We start from the raw sequence: 25,731 nt of genomic DNA, 5'->3' as shown, positions 1-25,731 counted from the left end.
TGTAGTACATTGGAATGTGTGTGTCTTGCAAGATTCCCACAAAATGAAGAAGTTACTTTTTATTAGACTAAGTAACAAGTTCCTTCAAAATGCAGCCGAAACTACAAGGGAAAGAGTGAGTCAGATAGACAGGGTGTCACTGCTTAAGAAAAGAGATTTATTTTTAAATATATTTAGAAAATTTTTGCTCCTCCCTTAAAAAAAAGACAGCTAATTATTAAAAATAAAATAAACAAAGCATCATAATGGATCTACCTATAATTTAAAAGGCAAATGATTCAAAACATGCATTAGGAGGAAAGTAATATTAGACTCAGATGACGTTTTAAAGAGGTCTGGAAAAATAAAAAGGTCATTGCTTGGCACTGACAGAACATCATAATAGTTGCTAGTCAAGTCTCCTGTGGAGGCCATTTCAAAGCTGAAGATATCTGAAGCACCCTTTCCCTTCCAGGTTCACCTTTTCTTTGGCTAAAAATAAAAATGAAACACAGTAAAACTAATCCAGTTTGATTTTGTTCTAGTGTCCTTTTCTAAAAAGTTTACACATCATTTGTAGATACTGCCCTGTTAATTTAAACCATAGGTTTAGTAACACCTGAAAAATATAGCATCTGTACAAACCGTTCACAATAGGTGATAGTGCTTGGCTGACCTCAGCTGGAGTTAGATCAAGTTAATATTTGGATGGGAGACTATCAGGAAATCCCAGGATTGCAGACTAGACTGGGATATCCCTCCCCCCCCCAAATCCCCGAAAGTGACAGTGGCAAATGGTTTCCATCTTACTACCAAGAAAACTGCATGAAGCCCCGGGCATTGAGCTTGATTTGAGCGAATCTGCTTTTGTTTTTTTCTTACCAGCTGTCAACAGCTTCACTTCAGAGGCCCATCTCACTCCAATCAGCTGAGGTTCTGGCATATATGGAAGCCTTTATATTAATTTTGGAAGGTAGGCCTACTCATCTGTAGGGAAGAGTGCTCTGTACATAGGAAGAAGTACTCTTTACATAATACTATTTTAAATTATTTCTTGAAGAGATGGTGACAGCAAACAGTTAAAGCAGGTTTTGCAAGAATTCATCTTTTTGTCTACCAGTACCACTGCAGTTCAGTATATGTAAAGGTGTCCTACATGACAAATCTAATTATAGGCTCTTGCTGGAACAGTTCTGTAGTGTACAGAATCTTTGAGTTAAACGGTAGAAGCTGGCTTGCAAACAGACTAAAGGAACAGTTTGGGCAAATGGCATGTAAGCAAGGGAAATAGAAGTGGTAGTCTTTTTATTTACTTGGAGTTGCTGTAAAACACATGGTTTGTTCATTCATCTGAGCAGGAACTTGACATCTGGGCCCCACCATAACATCAGCTATTGTGAAAGCTTGTCAGAATGGTCAGAATTGATACTTCCAGTAATAGAACCAACCCTCATGGGTAAGACAGACACACACATGCACAAACCCCTGTACCTCTGAGTAGATTCATTTATGGGTAAAATACAGGCACAATGAAATAGCATATAAGTCCCTGCCAGGTAACCAGGCTGTTAATTGTGGTTTCCTGAGTTAAAAACTGTAGATCTACTTCCTTAAAAAGATTAAAAAGCTGGGTTAGGTGTTAGAGGGTGTGATGGATAGCTATTGCTGTGTGATCTGAAAAAAGTAGAAGTTGAAGCAGGGAGAATCAGCATGAGCAGGGTGCTTGTTCTTTCCATCTCCCTCTGAATGGGGAATCGAGAAGGCAGCTGCTTCAGTACACAGGGTTTGGCAGGGTGTAGCGAGAGCAAAGGACCTCTGGATGCATGTCAGGGTTGAAGGCCATAGGGAACATATGCCCAAAGTCTTTGGACCTTGACAGTATACTGTTTGAAGGATAGAGGAGGTTCTGCAGGATCAGGGGATTTATGATCTTATAAGAACAGATGACAAATTACTTCATTTATTTAAAAATTTTAACCCCCTTATAGCCAAAGGTCCCTGGGCAGTTTATGATAAAACACACTAAACAATACAGTTTGAATAAAAACATCTACCATAAAATCAGATAAAATGGAAAATGAAAATACCATATAAACCAGACGGCAGCAAGGAAATGTCATCTAAAACAATAGGAATTAAAATACAATTAAAATACAGTTAAAAGCCAATTAAAAAGCCTGGGAAAATAGAAAGGTCTTCATCTGGCACCTGTCAGCCCTGCTAGGTAGACCAGACCATGAAATCAATTCTATAGGATGTTTACAACAATTTTTATTGAGACTAGCTATAATAACAGGAACATACAAGTCTGATTTTGCTGTACCTCCTTCTTCTAGTTTAGTGAATTAGGGAAGTGTCTGTCTCAGCCACGTCTGAATGTTATCTGGCTACTCTGGACTTCAAAAATGCTTCAGCCCCTCTTGCTTTGGTCTGCAGATCTTCATCAAGGTCATCTTCCTTCTTCTCCACAGCACCAGAATGAGGCTAATGTGGGCGCCAGTTGAACCTGTTTCAGGAGGGAATTCTGTAAACGGGGTCCCACCACAGAAAACGTTCTCTCCCTTGTAGAGGCCCACCTCAATTGCTCTGGTTGGGGGACCTGGAGGAGGGCCTCATTAGATGATCTTAAGGCCTGAGTAGGTACATACAGGAGAAGGTAACTTGATCCTAAGACATTGAGGGCTTTAAAAGTAAAAAAAAACCAAACACACACACACTTTGAATTGGGTCCAGAAACAGACCATGTAGATGACAAAGTACTGGAACAATTATTCCCGCTTCCTTATTATTGTCATGTCAGTTGAATCTTTTTTCTTTTTGGAGCATTTTTGTTTCCTATTGATATCATCTTTACTGAAAATAAGCCTTCTTTGAACAGTGTAAATATAAATATTGCTTAAGAAAAATGCTTTATAATGAGTGTCATCAAATAATTATCTTAAAAGTCTCACCTTTCTTTTCAGACTCATATAGCTGCTTTGTACATCTGGAAAGGTAATAGCTAGGCTGGCATATTGTGTAAGCCATGGTTTATAGAATCATGATTGATTACAGCGGTGGGCAACCTGTAGCCTGTGGGGCATGTGTGCCTGTCCAACATTGCCAGAATTTGGTGGTAAAATGATCCGATATTGGCATTACAATATTTTGTGCTTTTCTTTCAAAATGAAGGGAAGGATCAGGAGCAAGGGGATTTGAGGGGAGCAAAGTACTTCTATTTCCATCCTTAACACCCAACCCCCTGAAAAATAGCCATCATTTGAATAAAATGCATAATTAAATTTGGTTTTGAGGGAACGAAACTGCAGATAGTGAACTGTAACTGTAGCACCAGGGGTGTTCTTTACACATAATGCCACGTTCATTCCACCCAGAGTGCTATGGGATGGCTTCGAGAGGTGGCGTATGCCAGAAGAATGTTAACCCTCAGTATCAGGCAAGTACATGAGTAAAAGTGTGGACTAAAAACTCATTGTCCCTTTCGGGAAGTTCTTGTTTTAACTAGCTGTGGTACATGTGTCATAACCCTGATTATTGGAACTAATGGAAGTTTCCATATAAATGCGGTTAGGCCTGAAACTGTAAGCATGAAGATGCATCCTGTTTTTGTTTCTGCACAACAAAAGAATGAAGGAACCGCTAGGTAAAGGATGATTTTTGGTCCAAAACTTTTCAGAAGCCTTCTTCAAGGAATACTTTCGGATGGCAGTTGTCAACTTGATGGAAAATGTTGAGGGTTTTTTTCCCCCCTCTTAACTTGTGTGCAGTGGCTAGAATTTTTAGACACCGTTGAATTTTATTCTGTCAGCCCAACAGAATGTTGGAAATAAATTGTGGGTCCTGACTCTGCCTGTCTATTTGTCAGCAGGATGACTCTCTGAAAGCTAAACAGAACAGGACCAAATGTATATGGGAAGAGCCAGCTTTAGAAAGACTGAGTTTGAAAACAGATCTGTGGAGAGAAAAATTCCCCCAGTTTTCCCCAGCGCATCCCTTCGGGAGAGGCAGGTGGGCGACGACTTAGCGTGTCACTGACTGACCAAGAGTAGCACATATGCAGTCGGCCTGTGCTTCCCAGTACACATCAACAACATGAAGCCACAACATGTTATTTCATCACACAGAAGAAAACAGAAACACTGCTGATTAAGTGGTCGGAAAGAATTCCAGCAGCTGTGCGCTACATCCTTCCCTTCTGTGTTTAAAATGGAATTTTACAAAATAACTAAAAATTGGGAATTGGGAGGTGTGGGTTGAGATGTAGCTAGCAGATGACTTCATTTTTTATTTTGAGCAGATATTCCTGAAAGTAAATGTGCTTTTTTTCCCCCTCCATCACCTTTAGGATGTGAGTTATCCAAGGAATATTAGAGGTCAGGATTGCACTTTCACTTAACAAAATTTTCAGTATCCTAATCATGGAAAGCAGGAGGGCTAGGGTTAGGGTTATGTATGCTTTTAAATAACTTCATTGCTCCTGAACTAAGTGATTTTCCCCAAGGGCAGAAACATTACTCTCCCTACAGAACAGAGTTTAAACAAAGCTCTACTTCTGAATCTGTGCAACGTTAAAAGTCAACTGTTTGATTATACCTTAATAACAAAAAAGGAAAAGATTTATTAGATACATTAAAGACAAAGGATTCATACCCTTTGAAGAGCTTTGTTTTTAATTAGCCTGTTTTTAGAAGTACCAAATAACCTGAATGCCTAGCGCAAGGACGAAAATATCCAGTGTTCTAGTTCATATTCCTCATTCTCCTATTCACCCTTCCATCCAAGGTTGTACCCAGTGCGTTGAACTCTTTCTTCCAACTGTATATCCACCAGATGCCCTAATATGTAGACCAGTTAAAATTGTGTTTGGCATTGCCTGCTAACAGGCAGAGATCTGTAGCTTGTACCAAGGAAACCCAGTTTCCAGACTTGGTATAGAAAGTTTTGCTATTAACAGGAAGTGTCTCGGAAGTGGGATGTTAGATATTATCAGTACTTTTGTCCGTCAACAAAATGGGTGTGGGAGATTGGAAAGGATCAGAGGATGTACTTTCTTCTGAAATATGAACGTGTCAAAGCTGAATAAAAATATTGGCCGCACTGGCTTGCAACATTCTTATTTTCAAGACTGACAGTTCAAATACACCAGTGTCTCAGTAGAACTGCTGTGTATTTGGTAGAAAAAAGTCAGTAAATACAGTCTGTAAAAATCCATAAGCTGAGGCATGGCTTTAAATAGTAGCTCCAAAGGAGAAGAGCAGCTATGCCAAATATCTAAAGCTAACAGTTTAGAAGTTCCAAACCTTTTTCCCTGCATTTTTTGGAGTTCTGGGACTATGGGTGTTCAGTTTAACTGTTCTGCTGATTTTTTGTAACACCAAACTGCAGTCTCTACCTTTTCTTAATAATCTTTTTGGGTAATTATATGTAAACTTGGGATCAGTGGTCCGTCTGGCTAAAGATACCGTCTCCTGTGGTGCTTCTTGGAAGCTGCACTTGGGCTCTTTCTGCTTTTAGGAAAAGAAGTAAAGACCTTCATTTTAAGCAGATTAGTTTTAGTTTGAATTAGTAATCATTCAAAACATTTTAATATGATTTTAACCATATGTGTTTCATTTTGTTAGTTATCTTGAGTGGTCTCTGGGTAGGAGGGTGGATATTAATCATGAATGAGAACTGCTCTGACTCCTACTGTTTCTGTCAGCCCTGCTGGGCAAATCAGACCAAGAGATCAACTACAGAGGAAGTTTAAAACTACATTTATTGAGATTGGCTATAATAACAGAAGCTTGCAAATCTGATCATATTTTACCTCCTCCTTATAGTTCAGTGAATTAGGGAGGTATCTGCCAGAACCACTTCTGAATCTTATCTGGCTGTTGTGGACTTAAAATATGTTTTATCCCTTCCCACCTTGGCAACAGAGCTTGCATTTCTCCATCAAGGTCATCTTCCTTACTCTCTATAACTTCCTACTACACTGGCTGGGGACAGCTCTCCAGGTTTTCTGACAGCAGGTTTATCTTGGAGTACCAGAGACCATACCTGAAACCTTTGCTCTGTCTTTGAACTAGACCGTTCCTTTGGCGTACAGTCTCCCATTACACAGAAACTGCTATGACAGGTGAGTGAGGGCACCTGGTTAACTTTGGTTCATTCCCAGAAAGCTAAGTAGAGCCCAGTCTAGTTAGTACTTGTTTGGGAGACCACCAGAAAACCCCAAGGTGCAGCGGGGGGGGGGGGGGAAACAAAGAAGAAGGTCATGACAAACCACTTTTGTATTATTGCTAGGAAAACTACATAACGTGTTTCTGAAGTCAGCAGGACACAAGCTCAACTTGAGGAGACTTGATCTACTGTTCAATATTGTGTTAATAAGAGACTGAAACTACTCAGAACTCAGCCAGTTTGTGTTTCCACTAGTTTTGTTGTGACTTGTGGACCATCATTCAGGGATAATTGATCGTGGTCTAAAAGAGTAAAAGTTTATTTGGCATGAGTTTCAATGGACAGATTGGTAGTTCAATGTTTTAAGATTGAAGATTTTAGCAAAATAATAGGAAGGAAGATCAGTCCTTGGCAGGTTTAATGAGTTTGCTTGGAATACCAGATGTATATGGTAATAAAACTTGTATCAAATTTCCCAAGGTTTGCTTTGCATGCATTATCTACTTCTAATCTTTGCAACAGTCCAGTAAAGCCATATTCTATCCTTTGCTGTAGATGGGGGACTGAAGTTATGACAGAGCGCTTGCCTAGGGGCATCAAATTAGTTTGTTATAGAGGTGACATCTGAATCAGGTGCTTCCTGATTCAAAGTTCAGTTCACTGCACCACCTCACTATATCTGCATCCATTAATCTATATTATCCTCTATAATTCAGTGAAATTATTAATCTACAGTATACGTTGCTCTCCAGATTAGCTATTCAAAAACACTCCACTTCTTGACTGAAAAATGTGTTTTGTGCCAAGATTTACTGTCTTGACCAAAGTTCATAAAAGTAATGTTTGATTAGTTTTATAGTTGAGCACTGAGGAAAGTAAGGCCAAACCTACTTTTAGAGTCTTTGTGAGAGTTCAGTTTGACTACAAACTGTTTTAATAAGCTTTAAATTGATTTGTCCAGAAGAAATTTATTATGTGCAGTTTACCTGTTCTGCCACTGGTCATCAGTCACCAAGTTGCTCTTTCGGTACAAACAAATTCAAGGAAAGGGAATATATGTAATTTCTGTACTCCTTTGGGAATGGATTAATATCATTTGATCCTTTCTTCTAACTATATTCATAGAAGGACATTCCGATGGTCTTGCAATCCTACTGTTTAGCTCCCCAAAGAAAATAATTCAGTGGCATATAAGAAGCAGCACCCTGCCTTGAGTTTCTGGTGTGATGGATGGAGCCCAGGTATCTATTTTCAGTACTAGGGATGAGTCACAGCTGAACAGTTGCAATCTCTCCACACCCCATGCCCTTAGAGCAAAGGGAAATAGCTATTTATATCTCTGCTGGTGTTTACATCATTGCACACACCCCTTCTATCTTTATCACTGGGGATGCCCTGAGAAGGATGTCCTTAGGATTGGGAAATCCAATGCGATCCAGTCCAGTAACTATCTACAGAAATTTACCAACTGAAGTTAATGTGCACAAAATGATTTTCTTTGTGTGTGCATGCATGCATGCATGCATGTATGCATTGTTTTAGCATTTTTCATGTTTAATATTTAATATTTACTATAAACATGCCTACATATATGGACTAAGTGGTTAGGTAGGCTATCTCATTGAATGGATCCTAAAATGCCATCCCTTAAGTGCCGACATGCCCCCAGAGTTGCCCACTCCTGCCATCTTCCTCTACCCAACCTGGGGTCTTCTCTCTGAGTGCAACCTTGTGTGTGCGCATGTGCGCACACACATACCCTGGTTCATTAGCTTGGAGGCCAGAGACTTTCTTTGTCAAGCCTGCTGTGCCGGTGTAATGCAATTAAATAAGGACACCAGCCATCTGGCCTGCTTTTTCTCAGGCTGAGGAATGCAGGGTGCACATGTTCTTGCAAAGGTTGAGTGAGGGCATTTTCTCCTTTCCCATCCTGTTGAGAGCAGAGATGCTGGTGATGCTGGGAAAGGGATGGACTCTGCTACCGTTTGCTTTCCGTACTGGAGAAGCTCTGCAGCAGAAGGACAAGAATGCTGAGAATCTCGGGGTGTGCCATTTTGTAAAACAAATCCAGGTTAAGATGAAGGGGGAAACGGAAAGCTTTTAGCCCCTCTCACATCAGCTTTGCAGGAAAAGCTCGAAGAGGGACAAATTCTCCAAAGGGGGAAGGGATCACGCGCAGGTAGATTGACCTGCTCCTCCAGTGGTGAGAGCAAGCCAGTCCCCTCCTTCTCCAACCTCAGCCTGCTAATACTGCTTGTCCTGCGTGAGCTGTGCTCCTTACGATCAGATGACTCAGTGGCTGTTCAACTAATGTAACCTCTGACCTCCATTTTGTGAGACATTTCACTGCAGGAACTGCCCTTCTGCTGCTCAGAAATAATTTTATTCTGCATTTCTCTCCTCCCTGTTTCTGTAAAAGAAGCTTGAGAAAAGGAACCCTTGAGTTTGCTTGGTCTTTGATTCTTTAGGCATTGGATAGTCATTGGTGCAGCCGCCCATCCCTACACCTTGTCTTTCCCTTCCGCTTCCTGTTAAACAGCACAGAACTGCTGTGGTTGTGGTGGCAGCAAATTGCAAGCCTTGTGAGAAGCGTTGCTGGTCAGTATCAATATATATTCCCCATTTCCCTTAAGTTCCCACGGTACTAATGTTTTCCTCAAACATAGCATAGAATTTCGCTTTACCATAAAATGAGACTTGATGGCAAGTCCAGTCAGAATATTACTTTAAATCTCATTTCAGCAGGTGCAAAACAGTACATAATGAGTTAAGTGGGATGAGAGATTGGACGTGAAATATTTAATTTTTGGTCACTGACACCAGCCTAGCTTTAGATCCTGTGCTTAATACACTTCTTGGATTTTAAAAAAAGGACAGCTAGGAAATGTTTGGGACTTCAGTCTTCTGTACACTCATGTACTTCCTGCTTGTGGGCAAGAAAAATGTGAGTACTTCCCATGTTTATTTTGTCACACAAATGAAAGCATTTTGAAGTAATACTATCCATTTTAAAGGAGGTTTGCCCCCTGGAACATAGAGTAACTAGGTAGCTGTAACAAGGGAATGTAGCATAATTAGGTAGCAATACATAACCAGCTTTGACTGAACTTTGGACCTGACTGGCAGGCGATCGCCACCAAGAATTACCAGGCATGTATATTTTCCCAGTGATTGAATGGTCATTGAGATGAGCCTGCTCATCACCAGAGTACCTCACTGGCTCTTCACATGCTCCTGCAGCACCCGGACTCTGTGCTATGCCAGCAAATTTCTGGGAACAGAAGATGGTTGAGATTCTCATTGGGTATGGTGCCCCTAGGAGAAGGCAGGGCCAACAGATGCAGAGCTGGTAAAAAGGGGAAGTTTTTTCCCCGTGACCTTGAGAAGTGGCTGAAGTGTTGCACTGGGTTGAATATTGTTCTCCTAGATTTTGATTTCTGGAAAAAGAACATATAGTCTCTCCCCCTGCCCCCCTACCTCCCTGAAGTAGAATAAGCATTCCAGTAACATTGGCAGAGAAAGAAAGTCCATTTATCAGATAAAGACATTTTGATCACTCTAGCAATATCTCTGGTGGCTTGTGCTTGTCACCCAACTGTTTGAAGTCAGTACAGTGGTACCTCTACTTACGAACACCCCTACTTACGAATTTTTAAAGATACGATCAGCTCCGGCCCCAAAAATTTACCTCTACTTACGAACTCGCCTCGACTTACGAACCAGATCTGTGGCCATTTTCCGCCTGTTCCACGTGGTCTGTGGCCATTTTCTGCCCGTTCTACGTGGTCCGCGGCCATTTTCCCGCCCGTGCCATGTGGTCCGTGGCCATTTTCCGCCCGTGCCACGTGGTCCGCGGCCATTTTTCCGCCTGTGCCACGTGGTCCGCGGCCGTTTTTCCGCCCTGCCGCGTGGTCCACGGCCATTTTCCGGCCGTTCCACGTGGTCTGCGGCCGTTTTTCTGCCCTGCCGCGTGGTCAGCGGCTGTTTTTCCGCCCCTGACGCGTGGTCCGCGGACGCCGGAACAGATTAACGGTAATTACATTGAACCTTATGGGAAAACGTACTTCGACTTGCAACCAACTCGACTTGCGATCAGAGTCACGAAACGGATTAAGTTCGTAAGTAGAGGTACCACTGTATTTTCATTTCCCCTTCTAGCCCTTTTCGATGTTACTCTTTGCACTTAGCTCTTTTGTTTCCCCAGTTACTGCATGCACATTTCTACTTGGAATAAAGGGCCATCGTTTATTTTTTAAATCTATCATTCTACATTGGTGGTTGTATCACGCCTGGCCTTTGAAAGATCTTGACTTTGTGCAGTTTGAGTTCCCAGTCAGTTGGCTTTGTGACATAAAGTGGGGCAAAAAAGTATTTAGTCAGCCACCAATTGTGCAAGTTCTCCCACTTAAAAAGATGAGAGAGGCCTGTAATTTTCATCATAGGTATACCTCAACTATGAGAGACAAAATCGGCAAAAAAATCCAGAAAATCACATTGTCTGATTTTTAAAGAATTTATTTGCAAATCATGGTGGAAAATAAGTATTTGGTCACCTACAAACAAGCAAGATGTCTGGCTCTCACAGACCTGTAACTACTTCTTTAAGAGGCTCCTCTGTCCTCCACTTGTTACCTGTAGTAATGGCACCTGTTTGACCTTGTTATCAGTATAAAAGACACCTGTCCACAACCTCAAACAGTCACACTCCAAACTCCACTATGGCCAAGACCAAAGAGCTGTCGAAGGACCCCAGAAACAAAATTGTAGACCTGCACCAGGCTGGGAAAACTGAATCTGCAATAGGCAAGCAGCTTGGTGTGAAGAAATCAACTGTGGGAGCAATAATTAGAAAATGGAAGACATACAAGACCACTGATAATCTCCCTTGATCTGGGGCTCCATGCAAGATCTCACCCTGTGGGGTCAAAATGATCACAAGAACGGTGAGCAAAAATCCCAGAACCACACGGGGGGACCTAGCAAATGACCTGCAGAGAGCTGGGAACATCAGTAACACACTATGCTGCCAGGGACTCAAATCCTGCAGTGCCAGATGTGTCCCCCTCCTTAAGCCAGTACATGTCCGGGCCTGTCTGAAGTTTGCTAGAGAGCATTTGGATGATCCAGAAGAGAATTGGGAGAATGTCATATGGTCAGATGAAACCAAAGTAGAATGTTTTGGTCTAAACTCAACTTGTTGTGTTTGGAGGAGAGAGAATGCTGAGTTGTGTCCAAAGAACACCATACCTACTGTGAAGCATGGGGGTGGAAACATCATGCTTTGGGGCTGTTTTTCTGCAAAGGGACCAGGACGACTGATCCGTGTAAAGGAAAGAATGAATGGGGCCATGTATCGTGAGATTTTGAGTGAATACCTCCTTCCATCAGCAAGGGCATTGAAGATGAAATGTGGCTGGGTCTTTCAGCATGACAATGATCCCAAACACACCGCCCGGGCAACGAAGGAGTGGCTTCGTAAGAAGCATTTCAAGGTCCTGGAGTGGCCTAGCCAGTCTCCAGATCTCAACCCCATGGAAAACCTTTGGAGGGAGTTGAAAGTCCGTGTTGCCCAGCGACAGTCCCAAAACATCACTGCTCTAAAGGAGATCTGCATGGAGGAATGGGCCAAAATACCAGCAATAGTGTGTGAAAACCTTGTGAAGACTTACAGAAAACGTTTGACCTCTGTCATTGCCAACAAAGGATATATAACAAAGTACTGAGATGAACTTTTGATATTGACCAAATACTTATTTTCCACCATGATTTACAAATAAATTCTTTAAAAATCAGACAATGTGATTTTCTGGATTTTTTTGCCGATTTTGTCTCTCATAGTTGAGATATACCTATGATGAAAATTACAGGCCTCTCTCATCTTTTTAAGCGGGAGAACTTGCACAATTGGTGGCTGACTAAATACTTTTTTACCCCACTGTAAGATCTCTTGACCTAGGAGCCTGGCATCTTTTTGCAACCTTTCTACCTAAGGCAGGATAAATTGCTATAAAGATGCAGATTGTTTAGCTTATGTTCCTCAGTGGATAACACGAATAACATGTGATTGCAACCCAGGCACTGAAGCATATCCTTGCTGAAGAAATATAATATAAATATAATACAAAAATATAGCAGATGTATTGTGGTTGCATGAAGAGCAAAGGAGGCTAACAAATTGGGGCAGGGGGTGGGGGACATTTTGAGAAGAGCTTAAAAACTTACCTGCCTCCTTTCCACCAACAATGGATTAGGATAGTGCTTGTCCTCAGCATTAGAAATTACCTACTTCCTTAACAGTTTCGTATCTTTTTTATTCACTTTTTAAAAAATTAAACTGAATGTTTAATGGTGTTTTCAGTGTTTGTAAACCACTCAGAGTATTGTGTTGAGTTGATACTATGTTAATGTTGAAAATAATAAAAATAATAAAAGTGCCACTGAGGATATGTTTTCTCTAATTTTAGTTAATGAAAAACCTGGCCTCAAAGTGTTTGTGGTTGAACTGTAAGAAGTTGTGTTTTTACTACTTGGGTCTTTTTTCTCTTAGAATGCAAAATACAAAGATAGAGGACTGAAAAAAAATACACGTGGAAACTAATTCCATAAAATGAGGCAGCACGTTCAAGGGGGAAAGCCTGAGTTTGTCTTTATCCAGTATCTGAATATCAGACTGTGTAGATTTGAAATACTGGTCTGTGCAAATAAAACCCCAAAGCAGAACAAAAGGCTTTCCTTTAAATGGCCTTTTCACAGTTGTTTAAACTAAGACTATTTCTTAACTGAGCAGTTGAGATCAAATGAACCCTCTTCCCCAATTGTTCATTGATTTTTGTGTGCATGTTTCCAAAAAGGAAATGAAAGCCACAGTAAGAGCCACCACAGCATGCTTTTACATATGAAACAAGAGCCAGTATACCTTAGATCAGAGCAAAAGAAGGGATGGTTCTGGGTAGAGGAGAGGACTGCTGTCAGTGGAAGGGTAGAAACTGGAGATGCAAAGGAAGTAAGCCCATCCTCAGTTTCCAAATCTCTCTTCTGGTTGATGGCTGCATAGTCCAGGCTGACACTTTCTTGTAGCTCTATGTTTCTTTATGCTGAGGGAAGGGTTGCCCTTTGGCGTCTTGACTTTTTCCCAGACGGCACCAACTTGGAACAGGGGTGGAATAGCAGATGCTTCTTCCATCAGATTTGGGGCTGTAGAACTAAGTGCTGGAATCAGAACAGATACAGAGCAAGTCTCTGCCTAAGTATATATTGATTCTTCCTCTTCCTGTCACACTGTTTAATTTTCCTATAAGGAACTTGGGGCACTTGCTTATTCTTCAGCTGTTTCTGATTCTTTACCAGAGTGGAGGAACACACAAACTTGTGATCCTCAACTTGATGTCATTCAGATGTTTTAGGCTAAAACTCCTTTCACTCAGCATAACCAGTGGCAAGGGAGACATCTGAGGGCATCAGGATGGGATAAGCTGCAGCAATCACTTAAAAGTGTGCTATTTTGGAAATCATGTAGTGAGGTGGTTGTCTGTCTCTGATAATTTCCTTGCTAGTGATTTATACCATCATCTAGAGCGTTATTGTGCTAGAATAACAATAATTCAGACAGGCTTTATATCAGTTAAACCATGGTTGGCTGATGCTATGAAGTTATTGTAATTCACAAGTGTGGTACTGACCTCTGTTTCTGCCAACTGTCTCTGGCTTTGGATATGACTGGCAAAGTGATGGCAGAACAGGCTTAATGCAAGGTCTGTGCCATCCCTCTCTAGCTTTATTGTCTTTTCCTTATATTTTCACGAAGTGGACCAACATACATGTCTTTCTGTGGCTTAAGAAAATTATATATTTGATTATTGTGAGGTCATTCTATCAGTGTGAATACTGCCAATATAAGTTCTACATTTTTCCTTCACCGCCAGCCCAGAAGCAGGATATGATTCTAATTGGTGTTATTTCGTCTCTTTATAGAAACAGGACCAGGATGACACTGAAGATGATTTAGAAATTGCTATTGACAACACTGCTTTTATGGATGAATTCTTTGCAGAGGTAAACATTGCTGAGAAGAGAGAAAGTAGCTCTGAAATTAAAGCTGGGCTTCAGAGTGACAAAATGATGGAGCTTCGTGAGATTTATTTATTTCTGCTGTGAAAACTCTCGTTTGAGGAGACTGCAGAAAACTTCAGAGACCAGAATAGAGTAATGCTGGAGGAGCCATGGGCTGCAACTAAAACCTCCCAAACTTCCAGGGGCCCACAAAAGGCCATCTGGTGATGTGGTAACGTGACCAAGTATGGTCCCCAAATTGACAATTTTGAGCTTGTTTTTTTTCAGCTTGGGAGGCAGTTTATGAGTTGTTAAGGGTGGGGATGTGAACATTTTGACCCTCAGAGGTTTTTCTTCTCCCATTTCTACCCCTAATTCTGGGGAAAAAATATTTAAAATCATTTAGCTAACAACCATTTTGCCACTGAATTCTGGTGGTATGAGAGCAATGATTGCTGGGTGCCAGTAGTGGTGATTGAAACAGAGGTGTCCAGTTCCAGCTTCCCTAGCATCCTGTGCACAGGCCAGATTTTTTTTCCCCTTATAGCATCTTTATCCTGCTTTTTTGCCAAAAAGTCTACAGAATAGAGTCCATACATTCAGTGGAAAGAGAGAGCCAGAGCCACAGAGTGTGTAAGGCCCTCTCCACAGGTTTTCAGCCTATTCACAGTCTGGGAGAAAAAGAGAAGAGAGAACTTGGATACCAATTCTTAAATTTCAATTGCAGCTCTTATATAATATCCTGCTGGTTGTAGTTCAGGGAGAAGAGACTTGTGGGAGCTAATTTTTTTACCAGAGCTGGTAGAATGCTCCTGATTCTCATCTCATCTTTTATTTTGCTAAATGGTTGAAATGTGAGGCTTTGGTCAGTGTGTTCTCAATATCCCTCCTATATTTCCTGGATATGGGCCTCTTGGAAGTTCAGCAGATTGACGGGGGTGGTGGCAGTAGGTAGTCCAGGAAGCAGTACTACTTCAATCACCTGCTATTTTCTTTAGTCCAGTACTGTAAAGAGGAGATGCTGGGTAAATCAAACTGTAGTCACTGCTGCTCTTACCTTCCTTATCTCCAGTGCCTGTGAAATAAGGAAGAGCTTGGAAGCCTTTGGCAAAGGAAGAAGATGACAGATACTTTGCCTGGTGTGGCCTAAAAAAATGATAAGCTTGAAAAAGGGTTACTGGAGGGCCCTCATGAGCACAATTTCTCCACCATATCAGCTGCTGATACTAGGTTTGTCAAAGGAAGTAACATCTCCCTTCCCTTGAGATGATGATGATAATGCTAGGGTGAGGCAAACTGTTGTGACCCTATGAGTAGCAAAGAGAGTTGGTCTAAATTCTGCATTACAGTGTTCATGAAGTCATAAAGAATAAATGTGAACATAATCTTAAGAATTTTGCATTTAAGCATATATACCATTTGTACATATGAGTGTGGAATAAATGACCAATCCCTAGATTGGCCATTTGGGAAATTAATTCTACTGATAGATCCAAAGTACATTACAAGAGAGCATCTTTCAGTTGTTCAAACCAGAAACAAAATTTACAGAGTTACTGACATTGCTGAAAATGATAGAACACATCGACTGAATAGCAGGTTTTTTCCCCCCAGTTTTATAGCAGGAATAATTACTGGCAGGAGAAGATAGAAGATGAACTGCCTTTGTGCTTGATGCAGAAGAAGAGGGAAGGTCTGGCTGCCCTTGGAACTGCAAAATGTTTGGCAGGGATGCAGTTCTAGAAGTGTTATACATTGTTTTGTAAAATTTACCCTTCAAATCACTGCCTGTAGAATGAGACACGAACATCATAGAATTGTGTCCGCAGATGAGAAAGCACTATTCACCACATGCAAGACAATCACTGGTGCTGCTATTGCTGTGTTTTTATTCCTATAATAAAAATGAGCTTTGAGCCTTGGGCTGACTTCACAGAATTTGGTCTTCGCTTCTTGGCCTGTGGCAGTGGATTTATTCTCAGCTTCTTTCTGTAATTTGCAGATTGAAGAGACCCGGCAGAATATTGACAAAATTTCAAAGAATGTAGAAGAGGCAAAAAAGCTGTACAGCATTATCCTGTCTGCTCCTATCCCTGAACCGAGTGAGTAAGATGCAGGGTTTACAGTCTTCTATTGGACAGTTCAGAGCCTAAATCCTTCTTCCCAATTTCTTTAAACATTATCTCTGTATCGGGTAGAAGTAGAGGGATGGGGGTAGCTTCTGGAAAAGGCTAAATTCTTTGTCCTCTTATACTTGAATGGATTCATCCAGACTGAGGGGTGCTGTGTGTGGTGCAGTGGAGGAAGGATCTTTACTGCTGTTCTCCTACCAGAGGAAATCTATTTGTGTTCTGTAGAGACAAAGGATGACCTGGAGCAGCTGACAGCAGATATCAAGAAAACAGCCAATGCTGTTCGAAACAAACTTAAAAGTAAGAGACAGCTTCCTGGGACAGGCTGGGTTTGTTTTATTTATCTTGTGTCAATGTTTATTAAATGTTTATTTGCGTTGTTTAAATGTTTATTGCTTACTTAGGACACTTCTGTAGCCACCTTTACATGGCAGATGCAAGTCCTGTGAGCATATAATGAATTCCATGGACATCTTCCCCAGTCTATCTGCCCTCCAGATGTGTGGAGCTTCAACCACACTGAAGGATGCCCACCTTGAGGAAAAGTTCTGTAGTCACTCCATGAAGGGGGAATACTAGTTTCTTTAAATATCAACACCCAGTCCATGTTCAAAGCTAACAAATCACAGTTAGGTTTGTTCTTCCTCCCTGAACAACATACTGCTTTAAATGCTAAGAGTTGACTTAAGATTTACAAGAGCAGAATACAGTACTGAGTTTAATTAGAAGTCATTGTGAACTTCCCTTCCCAGTTTAGATCCACATTCTGTTTCATTTGTTTTGAAATATCATACATTCAGTAAATCTACAATACAATACAATACTGTACTGATGTCTATTCTAGTATTGGTATTTTTTTCTTAAGCTTTTCTTTGCCTTCCCCTCTGCAATTAGGTCTGTTGAAAAACTGAATGTTTAATATATAATATATAATATATAATATATAATATATAATGTTTATATGACACACAGAGAGTGATTTTTATCCATGCATACATCCCTATCTAGATGCAACTGCTATTTTTGAAGTTTCTAATCACTTTTCATTGATAAAATAATCCCAAAGCAGGGATCTAACAATGAAAGCAATTTAAACACAAGCATTTTACTATATAAACTTTCTACAGAATTCCCACATCTTAAAAACCCTAAATCAGCTTTAAAATCCCGTAAAACAGGCCAGAACAAACAGAGTATCAACAGAATCGATGGGGACCCATTACATGCAACCCAAACAAAGGGTTAACGCTGCAGAATAGACCCAGAGCACCTTTTAGGCTGTGATGCTTCCTTCTTTTCCTTGGCTGCACAGGTATGGAGCAGGATATTGAGCAGGGTGCGGCTCGATCATCAGCTGACCTGCGGATACGGAAGTCTCAGGTAAGTGGAGCTCCATGGTGGTTAGATTAAGATGTCTTTGCCAGCTGTTAGCCAGGGGTAACTGAATGATACCGAAAGGAACTAGATGAGGCAGGACTGTGTTTTTGGATGCAGCAGTGGTGAACTGCTGGTGCTGAAGCCCTTGTCCTCTCATCTGCATAACCCTGGTTCCAGTCCCAGTTGGAATTACGAGGACTAGCATGCTCAGAGGTGCTCTATTCTTAGGCATATTTCATGAGTGGCCTCTAGGGCTTAACTGTTTCAGTGAGCACTGGAACCCAGCTTTAATTAAAAGGGAAGTAAGAGAAAGTGATGGTTTAAACTTAGCAGGTGGATTACCAGACACAAACTCTCCTTTAATTTGGAAGGATTGCAGGATTGGAGCTGTTTTCTGCTTTGACACAAATTTAGTGACTTTAAATATCTTGAAAATAGTTTTGGAGAATGAACAGAAGCAATGATTTTTGTTCATTTTTTCCAAAATAAAAGGAAAAGGAAAGAAAATTAAATGAGCTAGAAGAGGTTTAGTATCTGTTTTAGTCACAAACCAAGGCATCTTTTAGTTTTCATTTACCAAAATAAAGCCTGTAGATTTTACTTTGAAATGGAATGAAGGGCAGGGTCTCCTGAAGTATTATTTATTTATTTATTTTTCTTATCACCAGCATTCAGTCCTTTCCCGAAAATTTGTGGAAGTGATGACTAAATACAATGAGGCACAGGTTGACTTCCGGGAACGGAGTAAAGGGAGGATCCAGCGGCAGCTTGAGATCAGTAAGGGTTTTTTTTCCTTTGCCTTAGACATCACCTGAGTAGAGTAGGATCTTGAAAGCTTGGATGAGAAATGATTCTGCCTTGTTTTTAAAAGTGGAACTCTTCTGATAGAGGTATTACATGGTCTTGGGATCCTCCAGAGTCTTGTCATTGAATTCTCCCTCTGACATTTCCAATCATGGGAGTCAAAATACACCCCACCCACTCCCTTTGGAAGGCTCCAAGTTGAAAAAACAGCTCTTTCACCATTTATTTGACATGACATTTGAATGGCACTGACTTTTGATACACATTTCAATATGGCTGGACAGGTATCAGCAAGAGAATGCCATGCAAACCTCACCTCATGACTTAATTTTTGTTACCACCATCCTAAGCTGCTGATTTTTGAAATTTGGTTGAACCTACCCTTTTTAGCCTTAAGAACTAGGAATTGTTTTAAAAGGAAAATTGAAATCCTCAAGATGCTGACTTGGTAATATAAGTATATTATGTAAAACTGCAAGGTGGTTAGACTCAGTTACAGAAGTGATGGGTGCACCGTTGGAAGACCTGAAGGATCAGGTTAGGGACAGGATATCATGGAGAAAATCTGTCTATGTGGTCGCTAAGAGTCCACACTGACCTGATGGCATGTAATCATCATGTAAAGCTAGTATATTACATAAAATTAGTAATATTTTATATGGACCTTCCTATATAAATCCTTTATGTATGTCACTCTCGTGATAATCTCAGTTAGCCTGAAAGTTAGATCTACATACTTACATACTTACATACCCATACCCTTCATATTATTTTCTTCGGGGCTAATCAGTGTTGTGCAGAGCACAGAAATGGAGTAAGAAGTAACGACCAAAGAAATTAAAGGTATGCGATAACAAAAAGAAAACGTAACTAAAACTAGTTAACAGTAGCACCATTCAACTAGTTCTCTCCATAACTTGTGGATCATCCTTGCTTTTACCACATCCACATTGCCTTTTCTTCTTTAAACATCTCACCTCTCTTTTTTGAGGGTGTCTTCAATTCCACCCTACTAAAATATTTTGTTTTCTTTCTCTCAACAAGTCACTTTCCTTTTGGGATTCAGTCCTCATTCATTCTTCAGTATGATCAAACTATCTCAACATAGATTTTTTGTACTGGTAACTCACTTTTGTATTTAATCAACATATGTTCATCCTCCTTTCATCCTTGATTATATCTCTAGCTTTACAATGTAAACTCCTTAAGTAACCCATTCCCACTACACTTATTTTTATATCCAACTTTCACTTCCATATAACCAGAATCATACTTTTATATGTGGCTCGTTTTTGCTACTTTTGACAAACATCCATCCCTGCAACAAACTATATTCTTTTCATTATATTTCTACCAGCATTTTCCTATGTTAGAGTTTTTCCATTTATTTTCCCATCTTTAATAAACATCCTAGCAAAGTACACAATTTTTTCTACTTATTCTAGGGTGGGTTTTTGTTGTTGTTTTGCTATTTATGTGAAAAGATTCCCTTCACTCTATTGTCCCAGTCAGACATGGCTAACTTGGTCTTTAATGTATTAATTTTCAGATTCATGCTCCTCCTTGCATCATATAATCTAGCATTTCCTGCAAATCATACAGATTCGTACCCCAAAACATGGCATCCCATGCATACTAACGTACACATCCATTCACACTCCCGACCAACACACATCTTAACATCATCAAAAGTATTTACCCATAAAGACATTAAATAAGCCAGGTGACAGACAGCGCACATTCTTGACTGTCTCCTTGCTCAGTGCTGAGTCATTTCCTAAGCACTCTATTTATTCTCCTGTGTGTTTTATTTTCATCACACACTTCTCTTATTGCATTCATTCACCAATCTTCCACTCTCTATTCACACAAAATGCTCTATCATTCAAACCAATCATACACTTTTTCTAAACTAGCAAATGTACAATAAATGTTCTTCCTCACATTCAAGTTAATATTTTATCTCGTTATCTTTTTTATTATTTTCATTTTATACACTTTGGATGTGCTTCTATGGAATGGCGAATGAGTGTGTGTGTGTGTGTATCTCAATAGTGTGGTTAAGAAATACATTTTCCCCTGACTGGCTCTGAGAACAGAAAAGTGCAAAAGTGAATATTATTATTGTGTGGTAATTATTACAATGTGCATGAACATGTTCATTCATATTATAATAATTGACATTCTGGTTTTCTCCCTCTCTTCTCTCCGGGATACAGCTGGAAAAAATACAACAGATGAAGAGCTAGAGGAAATGCTAGAGAGTGGGAATCCATCAATATTCACATCTGGGGTGAGTGTGTATGTGCAGTAAGCTGAGGAAGAACTTAAGGATCCTGAATACCAGGAAATCCTTATGGTTTGGATGAAGGATGGCTTGGGGTTTTGTTTTGTTTTTTCCTAATGGCATTAAGTGGTATTGATTGTAGCAATAGAAGGGTAAATGAGTTGGGTGGGAAATGAAAATGAAAAGATATGTCCAAAGGGAGAAGCTGAGCTGGGGCAAAAGGAAGTATATGAAAACTCCTATGCAGAATATTGCCCAGTATCATCACAGAAAAGGCGTTTCCATGCAACGGTCTTTGGGTCTTCTCTAGATGATGGATTCCCAGATATCAAAGCAAGCGCTGAGTGAGATTGAGGGACGGCATAAGGATATTCTGCGACTTGAGAATAGCATCAAGGAGCTTCATGACATGTTTGTGGACATTGCCATGCTGGTAGAAAATCAGATAATTGAACTGTGGTGGAAGGATGCCGGATATATAGCCAAGGAGATTAAATAAACATCTCTTTGAGAATGAATCATCTTGGGGGACTGAAATGATAGATCCTTGCAAGGAGCAGGAAAGGGGGATGACAATGAGTAAATCTCTCACCAGTCTACTTCAAGGTCTTGTCATATTGCCAGCGCTCCAGCTCTGTTGTTTTCTTTGCTGCTTGGAAAACAAAGTGTCCATCTGGCATATCATTTCCAGATGAAGCAAGATATGAACACAAAAGGAGCAATGCGTGTTCCCCAAATAAGACTAAGGGTTTTTTTATAATACTCCAGGAGCTTGGGAAGGAAGAGGCACTCAACAGCACTGTCAGCATAATATAAGGGAGGGCTTAAGCATAGGACAGTGAAACCCAGAACAGACTGTTCAGAAACTAAGGAATTAAGAAGGTCTGCATAGTAAAGTGGGTAAGATGTTGGCCTCCTCAGTTCCTCATTCAGCCACAGAAACTCATTAGGTAATTTGGGGCTAGTCATGATTTCTCAGCCCAACCCAGGGTTTCTCAACCTTGGCAACTTTGAGATGTGTGGACTTTAACTACCAGAACTCTCCAGCCAGCATGCTGGCTGGCAAATTCTGGGAATTGAAGTCCACACATCTCAAAGTTCCTAAGGTTGAGAAATACTGATCTAATTCATTACATATGGGGGTGGTTGCGGAGATAAAATTTGAGAAGGAGGTACAGAGTACTTCTTCTCAAAGTCCCGGAGGAAAAGTGGGATATAAATCAACTGAAAAAAGAAATATCTTGAAATTGAGTGAATGAATCGAATAATTCTATGTACAGTTGGGATGCAGAAAGGACACTCGAAAAGGCAAATTTAAAAGATCAATAAGGACTTTCCATTTTTATTGTACCAGAGCAGACCCACTTGAGTTTATCTTAGCATAGCTCTGAATTTTATAGCCCATATTAATAGAATGGCTAGTTGATTTGAATGATGGTTTGGTTGGCTGAGCATATATAATGGCAGGCTAGGACCATAGCTACTATAACTTGAATATAAGAGGTAAGATTTATCTACATTTGCTGCATACTGCATTGCACTGTTCCAGTGAATTCAAAATTTTTCAAAAGGCCCTTTCATACTTCAAATGATGATGATTATTATATAATCCTTGTCAGGGTTAGTTGTGGGTGAGAAGCAGTCTGCTTAATAGTATATAGGCTTTGATGCCAATCTTCAAGGATCTTTTTTTGTTTTCTGCTTGCAATGCTGAGGAGATGGCAATCAAGTCAGTTTACGGTGAGTATATCTTTAGAACATAAACCTGGCTTGGGAGGGAAGCAGAGAATGTGAGGGAATTTGTGCTGGATCATCATGGCTGAAGGTCTATCGATAGGGAAGAAATACTTGCCCAGGGAGGCACCTAGCTAAGATGAAGAATGGGCATGCTTTGGGGAGAGACAGCACAGCTCTACCATGGGAGGATAGCTGGGTCAGAGAAAAGAAGTCCAAGTCTGTCTAGTGCCAGGATGGTTGGGAAGCTCTGGGTGTCCTTTCACAGCCCTTCTCTGTAACACTTTCTAACATGTTCACATTCTTTCTCTCTCCCACTTTTAAATTTCACAGGGTGAAATTGTAGATAACATAGAACTCAACATGATGCACACCGTGGACCACATAGAGAAAGCACGTGAGGAAACCAAGAAGGCTTTAAAATATAAGAGTAGGGCACGCAAGGTGAGCCTTTCCTACAGACCTCCAGCTCGGCACTCTCAGCCACTTGGTCGGTTTACACTGTTTGCTTCTGCCTCTCTCTTTGGCTTCTGCCTTCTTCTTCCTCTGCAAGGGAGCCATGATTGACCGCATAGAGAACAATATGGACCAGTCAGTAGGCTTTGTGGAGAGGGCTGTCGCTGACACCAAAAAGGCTGTAAAATTTCAGAGTGAAGCACGAAGGGTGAGAAGAATTATTGGAACCCAGCCCCATCTCACCTTGTTTAGACTCTTATCCCAGTGTTTGTTGAACTCACTTCCTGCAGACATCTTTCTGTCAGCTTGGTGTTTGTAGATTCAGACCCAGTTCTTCCTTCCCACTCTCTTTCTGTTCCTCTGCCTACCCTGCACTTCAAAACCCACCCACTTTGTCAATACATTGTATTAATTGTTTTGCTAAGCACTGCTTTATTTTATGAGTGGTCATAGTCTGTTCCTTCCCTTCAACATGAAGAAGGTCTCTTCTTTCACAGCTCCTTTTAAAATATTGTTTTTAATCATCTTTGAAGAATGTGAGGTTTGAACTTCTCTAGAATGCTAGTCTGAATGTCTTCTACTTCTGCTTTGAGTTGTCTTTCCATTCTGTTATTGTTCTGTATGTGAAGGCTTATCCCTGTTAATTTTGATAAGTTATATAGAAGTTATGGCACATGGCAGCCAACAATCCAGCCTCTTTTATTCTAGCAAAGTTCTCCCATGCCTTTAATAACTGTGTGGTAGGCAGAGGTTCAGTCACCTGCGGGTGCTTTTGGCTTGGGGGTTGGGAAGTAGCATATGTTGAAAGTTCTGCAGCTGGTAAAGGATGAGGAGGTCTGCTCAGTGAAAATGGCAAGGAGAATTAGTTTGCTTCAAGTTTTCACTTCCTGCTATAAGAAAGCTGGAAACTGAAAGTACTTGAAACCCATCATTCAGTGTTTTCCTTCCTTCCTTCCTTCCTTCCTTCCTTCCTTCCTTCCTTCCTTCCTTCCTTCCTTCCTTCCTTCCTTCCTTCCTTCCTTCCTTCCAGTCAGTCAGTCAGTCAGTCAGTCAGTCAGTCAGTCAGTCAGTCAGTCTATATGGCTCCCCATCTCCAATACATGGCTCTGGGAGGTTTACAATAATTAAAAAATGATATTAAAGAACAAAATATTTTTATCCTGAGAAAATTAGCTGGTTTGGGGGATATTGCACAAAAAGGCCTAAGAATTATAGCTTTCTGCATTCATCATGCAAAATGTATCACATAAATTAAGACTGGAATTATGTCTCACCAGAGACTGCTCCTGTTTTTTGTTTTTTAGAAGGAACATTAAAGCAGCTTTATCCATATTTGTAAAGCCTGAATTTTGAAAAATGAGTTCATTAAACTCTAAATTGACAATTACTGTACAAGTACTCTGATGGCTGAGGAAAAGATCCTCTTAATGGCTTTAGCTGTTGGCTGAGGGAGTAACCCTGACTGGGTTATTGATAACAAGGCTGTGCAGAACTTTGAGTTCAAAGGAAAAAGGATGTTTTGGAGCATGCATGAGCACGCAAGTAGCACCTGTGGGTGACTCCTTAAGTGATCCCAGGAAAAGACTCAACTGGTTTAATGAACTGCTGAATGGTGCCCAACCATGTGCATTCCAGAGCATCTTTTTTCCCTTGATTCCAAAGTCCTGCATAGCTATAATTAATAGCACATTTCTGACAGCAAATCCCATTTTAAAGTGTTCTGTGCCAAAGTGAAAGCTGGATAAGGATCTGTATTATATTGTATCCTTGACTGCAGTATGTCTTTGTGTGTCTGTGTGTAATATCCAAGGCATGCTTTGGGTTGAAATGTGAACCAGAAATTAACATTTGTCTTACAAGTAGCCCTGTCTTGCGATTCTTTAAAAACAAGGGAAGGAAGGCATACAGATCATGGTTTCTGGAATTCTTTCCCATACTCTAATAATAGTGCTGCTCTGGGTCACATGACCAGGAGGGAACTGAGCAGTAGACAGCATTCCTAGACACTGCCTAACTGCTTCTCCCATAAGAGCACATTGGGGAAATTTTTTCTGGAACATTTTTCTCCACTGCTCCCAGCCAGATCCAGCCTATTTTTAGAACCTTTCTTTATCTAGTTTCTCCCACCAAATCACATTTGACCCCATTTGGTTACGTTTTCAGAGTTATCCTGCTGACAGACAGAGTCCTGTGTCCCTTTATATAAATTCTTCCCAGCGTTCCTTAAGGTTGGAAAAATGTTCCAGTAGGAACTTTTATTCTGCTTTAATAATAGATACAGAAGCCACCAAGTCCAAATGAAGCCCCCATCCTGTTCCCTGTCATCCTGATTGTTCTTAACCCAGCCTAATAATTTAAAATAAAATCAGTCTTGTACACCAAGGATTATCTAGCTGGTTGGCTCTGATAACCCAATCAGAATAGTTGGATGGAGGCTTCTATAGCCAATGGCACTAGTTGTTCATCTTCACATTCACACTCATCCCAACTTAACTTAACCTTTGAACATTTACTTCCATGATTACTTGCTTCTGTTGAATAGGACTGAGTTTATAATACATCTGGCAATACATTCTGCGGTGATTAGATCTTTTGTTGATTATGCATATAGATTAAGAATTCCATTAAATCATAGAAATGCAAGCATCAGTCCTGTAACGGTATGAGGGAATGACCTTGGGATATAGGAGGCAGAGCTACAGCCAGGGAAATGGTCGGATAAAAGGCAGCTGAGCCCATAGAAGGAAT

At 40.5% G+C, this 25,731-nt stretch overlaps 1 protein-coding gene across 1 annotated transcript in view; it reads left to right on the top strand.

Moving 5' to 3' along the window:
- The window catches only part of STX3 (syntaxin 3), a 37,429-nt gene that overhangs the window by 6,980 nt on the left and 4,718 nt on the right, over window positions 1–25,731 (top strand). The window contains exons 2-9 of the mRNA XM_088146249.1: window positions 14,116–14,196; window positions 16,196–16,295; window positions 16,551–16,625; window positions 17,638–17,705; window positions 18,371–18,479; window positions 20,726–20,799; window positions 21,104–21,238; window positions 22,861–22,971. Of these exons, the coding sequence (XP_088002375.1) occupies window positions 14,116–14,196; window positions 16,196–16,295; window positions 16,551–16,625; window positions 17,638–17,705; window positions 18,371–18,479; window positions 20,726–20,799; window positions 21,104–21,238; window positions 22,861–22,971 (753 nt within the window). The remainder of the gene's footprint in view (window positions 1–14,115; window positions 14,197–16,195; window positions 16,296–16,550; window positions 16,626–17,637; window positions 17,706–18,370; window positions 18,480–20,725; window positions 20,800–21,103; window positions 21,239–22,860; window positions 22,972–25,731) is intronic.

The sequence above is a fragment of the Python bivittatus genome, unplaced genomic scaffold (genome assembly GCF_059951505.1).
Source record: "Python bivittatus isolate LINGU-HERP-01145 unplaced genomic scaffold, Pbiv_v1 ctg000480_np1212, whole genome shotgun sequence".
Taxonomy (NCBI): domain Eukaryota; kingdom Metazoa; phylum Chordata; class Lepidosauria; order Squamata; family Pythonidae; genus Python; species Python bivittatus.
Note: the sequence above shows the minus strand (reverse complement) of the source record. Positions and strands in the feature narration are given on the sequence as shown.